This window comes from Loxodonta africana, chromosome 15, assembly GCF_030014295.1.
Source record: "Loxodonta africana isolate mLoxAfr1 chromosome 15, mLoxAfr1.hap2, whole genome shotgun sequence".
In the NCBI taxonomy this organism is placed as follows: Eukaryota; Metazoa; Chordata; class Mammalia; order Proboscidea; family Elephantidae; genus Loxodonta; species Loxodonta africana.
This window is the reverse complement of record NC_087356.1, coordinates 45,403,048-45,411,560: the sequence shown is the minus strand read 5'-3', so window position 1 is coordinate 45,411,560 and position 8,513 is coordinate 45,403,048. Positions and strand designations below refer to the sequence as shown.

The 8,513-nt window shown below is 43.0% G+C and overlaps 1 gene segment (V, D, J or C); it reads left to right on the top strand.

Annotated features, from left to right (window-relative positions):
• The first annotated feature begins 1,048 nt into the window (after positions 1 to 1,048).
• Positions 1,049 to 2,414, top strand: LOC135227797 (immunoglobulin kappa variable 4-1-like). The segment is given in 2 exon segments: positions 1,049 to 1,119; positions 1,340 to 2,414. Coding segments are annotated over 2 exon segments (504 nt in total).
• Positions 2,415 to 8,513: the final 6,099 nt, after the last annotated feature.

The following is an 8,513-nucleotide window of genomic DNA, read 5'->3' as shown; positions in this document are numbered from 1 at the left end:
ACTGGCCTCTCCTGATAACATATCCAAAGTAAGAGAGATGGAGTCTCAACTTGAAGATTGAGCTGCTCCAGGCACACCGAGGCCATGCATACCTGGAATGAAACTCCTTGAAGAGTTGATATTCAATCACAACTTTACAAGGAAATCCTGTTTGTTTTTTCCTGTCCATTTCCACAATGAATCTAGAGCCCTGTTCTTAGGTCTTAGCCATTGCGGACATGATATGTTCCACTTTCTCTTTGGTTCACACTTCCTCTCTGATCTGAGCCCTCGGAAGGCCTAGCTCAATATGGGATCAATGAGGACTTTCCACACAGGTGAATTCTGGGCCTGTCTTCCATTTCTCTGGCCCTTGCATAGCCCTGGAATCCAATCTCAAATGGTTGCAGTGTCTTTTAGCTATCCTTCAGGATACAAGTGTCTTTAGAGCTCAGACATTTTCTAGCTATAAATTTTTATCAAACTTTGAGGCAAAAATTTCCCATATTCTTCCCTTTCCTTTGATATTTTTTTCCAGCATTTTTTATTATTTTCCAAAACTGTTGATTTGAGGAAACTAGTCCATCATTTATGGAACCTGAACCCATTTATAACTGTTTATAAGTTAAAAGTAAAGCCATTTATTAGATCATGAGTGTTTCAAGCAGTTGTGTCGGGCTAGTAACCTAAAGGTTGGCAGTTTGAACACACCCAGAGGTACCCTGGAATAAAAGCCTGTCAATCTGCTTCTATAAAGAATACAGGCAAGAAAACCCTATGGAGCAGCTCTACTGTGTAACACATGGGGTTGCCCTGAGTTGGAATCTACTGGGATGTGAGAGGTTTTAAGTTCATACTAGAGCTTCTAAGTACACTGCTGTGTCTATTCCAGTGATAAAATTATACTTTGTGTAATATTTTTGGTTGTTGATGTACATTAGATACTTTCAAAACCATGGTCCATGCAATCTGCTTTCAGTTCACTGACTGCTTTGCATAGGCCCCCCCACACCCACGCTGGCAGCTCAGATGTTATAAACAGGGCCTAGGCAATGGGAGCTGATCTGCAACAGGCAGGCAGGGGCAGCAAGATGGTGCCACAGACTCTGGTCCTCCTGTCCCTGCTGCTCTGGGCCTCTGGTGAGAGATGAAAAGTGTTCAATACCTCTAGACTATTTTTTTTTTTTCAGAGCTGAAAAATGATTTTTACAAATAGTGGGAAATGATGGTTATTTCCAAACTGGAACCAATTACGTGCTGATACCTAATATCAGTAGATGTTGTGTTGGGGGATATTTTCATGTGCCTATGAAAAAGTGTGTGTATATGTATGCATGGTAATTGTCCACTTTGAATACAGGTACCAGTGGGGACATCATAATGACCCAGTCTCCAGCCTCCCTGGCTGCATCTCCAGGAGGAATGGTCACCATCAACTGCAAGGCCAGCCAGAGTCTTTTTGACAGCTCCAACAACAAAGACTATTTAAACTGGTACCAGCAGAAACCAGGACAGGCTCCTAAGCTGCTCATCTACTTTGCATCTAACCGGGATTCTGGGGTCCCTGACCGGTTCAGTGGCGGTGGGTCTGGGACAGACTTCACTCTCACCATCAGCAACTTCCAGGCTGAAGACGCTGCAGTTTATTACTGTATGCAGAATTATGATGATCCACCCACAGTGCTTCAGCTTCGAACAAAAACCTCCTCCCAAGGGCTACAGGCCAATGAATCTTCACTGCACCAGCTGCTTCCTTTCTGCTCAGCCCTGAACATGCACGCTTCCTCTCTCTGCCCCAAGGACTGCATCTCCTGATGAATTCCTTGGAGTATTTGCAGGTACCAGGAGAAACGTAAGGGATGTGGTTTGTTCTGGATCCCATTTTGTGGTACACGAAAGAAAAAAAAACTCTAAAAATCTCTCGTAGACTTTGTCAGGAGTTTTCATATCACAGGAACCTGCATGTTTCACATGGATAGATCACATGACTGATTTAGGGTAGTGTCCAGTGTGCTTTACACCCTGAAAGAACAGTTTTCTCTTCCCTGGGCATTGTTGACTCTCGAATATTCCCGGTTCATTTCCTTCTTTTCCTGGACTTTTTCCTTTCTCTTCCATTATGCCTCATAACTCTGGATCTAACCCAATACTAAATTTGTGCCTTCATATTTAAAATCTCCCTCACAGAAGGGAGTATTCCTCTCTTACATTTTCCTTCCATGGATCCTGTTTTCCAGCCAAACCTTCCAGGTCCACATCAGTGAAGGTGTTTTCCTGCTCTAAGCTCCCATTTTACTGCCCCTTTCTCCTCTGTCCATGTCTTTCAGTGTCACTCATTCTTTCAAAGGCCAGACTCTAACTCATTAACCATATCACTCTAGAAACATGTGATAGTTTTCCCATTTCTTTTTTCGTTATTTGTCAATTCCTCTTTACATAAATCCCTTGGGTGCCCAAGTTTAATTTAGTGACTGAAGGAAATCATGTTTCTTTCTCATTTTTACTTGTCATCTTGTGAGTCCCTGACTCATGAAAATTCAGTGCACAATATAATCTGATTGTTGTGATCCATAGGGTTTTCACTGGCTGATTTCTCAGAAGTAGGTCGCTAGGCCTTTCTTTCTAGTCTGTATTAGTTTGCAAGTGCTACTGAAACCTGCTCAGCATCACAACAACACATACAGAGGAAGTATGGTAAATGAGGCCTATAGGTCCCTGTTCGGGTTGATGCTGATGACAACCCAAGTAGTGTTTCCAGTCAGTGTAGACAAGACTCTGGCCCTGCAGCTAATAGAGACTTGCTCTCCTGGGAGACAGCAGAGATTCTGGCACCTACTGAGCAGGATCTGCCCTCTTGAACCTAAAATGAAAGGCACACAAGGATGATCCAGAGTTACTGTGCAATTGAGTACAGAAGGAAAATCAAACCAAAATGGTCTCTAACTGGAACAAGTGCACAGGCCTATGTGGCTCGTAGCATCTATTTCTTATCTCACTTCAAAATGTAGACCTATCTGAATAGGAGGGTCCCTCTGGAGAGAAAACTCCATCTCTAGGAGATGAGGCTTCTGGGCCAGATAGAGAAACTGTACATATTCAGGAGTGTGAAGGAAACAGCTGGTGCGGTGAAGGTTCACAGGCCTCTAGCCCTGGGGAGGAGCTTGTGTTCAAGGCTGAAATACAGTGAGATCATAGGCACAATGTTGCAAATAGCAATAATCTACCACATCCTCACCCTGGAAGCTGCTGATTGTGAGGGTGAAGCCTGTCCCAGGCCCACTGCCACTAAAGCAGTCAGGAATCTTGGATGCCTGGTTAATGTGCAAAGGAGATATTCAGCTTAGGAGCCTGTGCTAGTTTCTGCTGACAGTAGGCTAAGATGCTGCCAACACTCTGGCTGGGCTTGTACTGATGGTGATCATTTCTCCTAGAGACACAGTCAAAGAGACAGGAGACTGTGTTATCACAATGTCCACACTGGCACTTGCAATCAGAGAAGACAATTACATGCACACATATATACACAGCTTTTCATACACACATTAAAATATACCATTTTAAATGTGCATTTTAGTGGAATACACTTCAAACTGAAGTGACCCATCATTTACTACTATGCCCTAAAATAGTTTTTCACCTCTATAAAGATACTTCTCTAAAGGGATTGAGGCACTTTTCTTTTCTCACCAGAGATACAGAGCAACAGGGACATGAGGAAAGGAGCTTGTTACACCAGCTTCCTACCTCCATCTGCCTGATGAAGATCTACGCACGCTGCAAAGTCCCCATTTATAGAACCAGAGCAGCCAGACTGGGCCTGGAGCGTCTCTGCAAAGCCATCATTGAATGTGAAAGCAAACTGCATGGGCAGCGGGTTGTGAAACCAACCAATGTAAATCAAGAGCCAAAGACTAGAAAAGACAAAGTAGTCAACCTAGAAGCTCTAATATCAACTTAGAAGCTCTAAAACTAGGAACAGTAGCTTCCCTTAAGAAGACTTCTATTTAAAATCAGGAAAAAAACTGAAATGGGTCTAGGGCTGGTATCCTGATTTCTATGATGCTCGTGAAATAATACAAAATACTGGAAATATATAAAAGAAAGAAAGAGGAGTATAGAAGTGATTACAACGGAGAACTTTTGGTTCACTTTTTGAAAAAAATTTATGGCCAGAAAATGTCTGAGCTCTAAACCCAATTTTATCCTGAAGGACAGTTTAAAATCACTCCATACACTAAAGTTTTAATTCTAGGGAATTGTAAAACCCAGGAAAATGGAAGACCGGCCCAGAAATTACCTATGTGGAAGTCCTGAGGGTCCCTACATTGTGCTTGAACCAAGGGAGTGGGACTGTAATCTCAAAGTCAGTGTGAACTAGAGAAACTGAACCTATCCTTCTCAGAGCTGCTAGAAAATTATCAAAAGGTTCTAGGTTCATTGTGGAAATGGGCAGAAAAAAATAAGCAAGATTTCCTTGCGAAGATGTGTCTGAAAGTCAATCTTCCAAGGAGTTTCACTCCGGGTATGTATGGCCTAGGTGTCTCTGGAACTCTCCAAACTTGAAATTAGTTTAAGAAGTCCCAATCCATAGGAAGCTGCTCTAGAAGAGGGCACACCCATCATAAATCCTCAGGAATCCTCTTCAATCATTTTTGGAAGACTGATACCACCAAGACATCAGAGATTCTTGACTTCCAAGAAAATAACTAGGATATGAATACAAATGTGATACAACTGAAATAACAGAGGAAAAAAACAGTGTTCTCCTCAGGCTTTAGATTTGGGAGCTGTGTGACTTAATTTAAAGAAATAAATGATAAAATTTACATTGTGTACAAGGCACAGAAAAATAAAAGCAGGGTGCAACAGATCTGAAAAACAAATTCCAGAAATTAGATTCAGAATACACGTCTATCGGTTTGTCTTACTTAGGGAGCTCACATGTTGCTGTGATCCTGGTTGCTATGCTGCCACTAGACAAATACCACCAGGTTCAGCCCAGTGGACAGGTTTCAGCTGAGCTTCCAGACTAAGACAGACCATGAAGAAAGACCCGGTGGTCTGCTTCTGAAAGAATTAGCTATTGAAAGCCCAATTAAGAGCAGCAAAACTCTGTCTTTTACACGGCCAGAAGATGAGCCCCTCAGGTTGGAAGGCACTCAAAACATGACTGGGCAAGAGCTGCCTCCTAAAAGTAGAGTTGACCTTAATGAGGTGCACGGAGTTAGTCTTTTGGGATATTCATGTGCTGATGGGGCATGACTCAAAATGAGAAGAAACAGCTGAACATCCATTAATAATCGACATGGGAAATGTATGAAGGATGAGTCTAGGAAAATGAGAAATCGTCAGAAATGAAGTAGAATGCATAAAGATCAATATTCTAGGCATTAGTCAGCTGAAATGGGCTGGTATTCATGATTTTGAATTGGAAAACAATATGGTCTACTATGCCGATCATGATAACTTGAAGAGGAATGGCACTGCATTCATCATCAAAAAAGATATTTCAAGATCTGTCCTGAAGTACAACGCTGTCAGTGATAGAATAACATCTACAGGCCTACAAGTAAGACCAGATAATATGACAATTTTTCAAATTTACCCACCAACCACTAAGGCTAAAGATGAAGAATTAGAAGATTTTCACCAAGTTCTGCAGTCTGAAACTGATTAGAAACGCAATCAGGATGCCCTGATAATTTCTGGTGATTGGAATGCAAAAGCTGGAAAAAAGAAGAATCAGAGTTTGGAAAATATGTCCTTGGCAATAGAAACGATGCTGGAGATTGCATGATTTAGGGTATATGAAAAGAGACGGTCTAGGATTTGTGACTACGTACAAGTCTTTCAATGAGCTTTAATGTAAAGGAGAAGAGAGAAACAGGACCAAATTGGAGGCAGATGTGAAGTCAAGAGAGTTTAAAAATGATGTCTCGTGATGACAGAAACAATGCTAAAGTGAGGGGAACGTGGATAGTTCAAAAAAGAGGGGTGAGAAATGCCAAGAATGCCCTTGGGGGGAACAGTGGTGGAGGAGCAGTGGGACTGGCCTCAAGTAAGAAGGCTGTCTGCTCATATGGTAATAAGGAGGAAGGAAGGCAGAACATGGGGATGTAGATACCCGTGGATCTGAAGGTGCATGAAGCGAGCTAGTAGAAGCTCTTCCTGGAAACAGGAAATGAGATCATTTGCTGAAAGTTAGGATGAGAAGTAGGCGTTACAACTTGAAGAGAAGAGAAAAGAGAAATGGTGGATGAACCAGGTAAATAAAGTACAACCATGAGGCAGGATTAAAGGCAGTCCTGAGGTAGTGTGCATAAATTTATGGAGAGATGAATCAGAATAATTTATGTGTTTTTCTCCAGCCACTTTAGGGACATGGAGGCAGGTATGTGGTGGGTGGAGTTTTTCCCAAAGTTTAGGTTTTACAAGAGGAATATGATGAAATAAGATAGGGACCATGGTGTTCTTGGGTCTGGGGAGGGAATTTTTATACAGGAGAATACTGGCATTTGCAATGGGAATGAAGTGAAAATCGACTCAATGTCAGCTAACAACAGCAAGTGGGGATATGGAAATGTGAAGGGTGCACAGACAGCAAAAATAGATTTATTGAAAACTTCTTTTCTGATAATGGCAAAATTCTGATTCATACAAATACAAGAAAGAGCAAATACTATATTTTAAAATTTTTCTTATGATTAAAGAAACTTATTTTTTCTTTAGAGTTTTGTACTAGTAATCCTTCTGTTAAAATGGTTTTGGTAAAATAATACTTGCTTTGCTTTTACACAAGGGCAAGCATGGATCTAGTTTTTTCCCATTCCTGAGAAATTTTCTCTGGCATAAACTTTAGTGGGAAGCAGGGACAGGAATGCTCAGGGGATAGGGGCTCTAGCCTTTGGCCTAGAGAGGAGCTGCTGTTCTGGAGCAGCAATAAAGGCATTTGGGAGTCATGGTTCAGGTCAGGCTAGAGAAGACCAGATGGGAATGCAAATGACCATGGAGTGAAGCCCAGAGTGAGGGCTGAGAGCAGATTTAAAGGAAGTGAGCAGGAAGACCAGAAGGCCTGCTCATTTTGGAGCCAGAGGTGGACCAGCTGTCGATTTTCTGACTACTTCATGCCAACTTTTTTGTGTGACCAAAACAAAAAAAATAAAACACAGCAGTCTCTGTGACAGTGCCTAGTAAGTGGGACACTTCCCCTACCTCTGCTCTGGTAACAAGTCGCATTGTTACCACAAAACACAGATTCTAGCCCCCTGTCGCAAAGCCAATACTGAGACAGGGATGAGGTAAGCAGCAAGAGGCCTTTATTGTAAATGGGTATACAAGAGAAAGGGGGGATAGCACTCCTCCAAAGACTGTCTGTCTGCTGGAGACCGGCCAGATGGTTTTATAGGGTTGGGGCTAGGCTTGAAGAATCTGGGAATGGCAGTTCCCCTTTGAGGGAGGATGCTGACCACATTTCAGATATGTTGACCTTCTGTGGGTTTTCATAGAGGTCTTCTGAGGCCATCCTCGTTTCATTCTCAAGATGGACCCTCCTTGTCTGGTTATCTTATCCCAGATCGTATTGATTGTTGTTCTGCTTGTTCAAAAGGAACACAGGTTAATTTTAAACTTCATAAGACCATGGAGAATGGGAGAGGGAAGGGAGGAAACAAACCACAAATCACAACACCAGCAGGGTAAGCAAAAGTTAACTATGCGGGAGCCAAGATGGCAGAATAGACACACGCTTCCTGAGAGCCTTCTTTACCACAAAAACCTGAAAAAACAAGTGAAGTGAGTATATTTGTCACAAGCTCGGAGCTCTGAGCTTGAAGGACAAGCTTAGAAAATGAACTGAGGGGCAGGGGGAGGAAGAGACAGTTCAGAAGCGGAGAGGAGGTACCAGACATGAATCACTGGGAGCCCTCAGGCAGCGGAGGGGTGATACTAGTGTTCGGCCACACTTTCCTCAGGGAGAAGCAGCCAGCCACACAGCCTACTCACACCTCTGGAACCTGAGAAGAATGGCACTCTCAGCAAAAGTTAAGTACATGCATATATTTCACGGTGCCCCCACAACCCCAAGCTGGCTTCAGCAGCTGAATTCCCTCAACACCCTGTTGAGCACCTAGAGCCATCCTCCCAGCCTTGGAGAAGAAACAATTTTCAATTGGGGGAAAAATAATTTGCCAGCTCCACTAACTGGTATAGCTCAGGACAGAAGTGGCTCCTGTTCAGGCATAAATACTCTATGGACTTTGAGCACATTTCCCTTCTGCATAGACCAGTGTGGGCCTATTTTGGGAGAATAGGCCCTTGTTGGAAGACTTCGACAATTTCTGCCGTGTGGCAGAGAGGTGGGTGTTTGATGTTTGACATCACTTTGCCCATTAAACAAGGTCCTCACCTACCCACATCAGGGACCTAAGGGCTGGTAGCTCCATTCAGGTCACCCAGCCACCGGCAACAGGGGGTCTAAGGATAACTGGTACCTCCCAGTCCTTACAACCAAAAATGTTGGGTGTCCATGGTCAGTG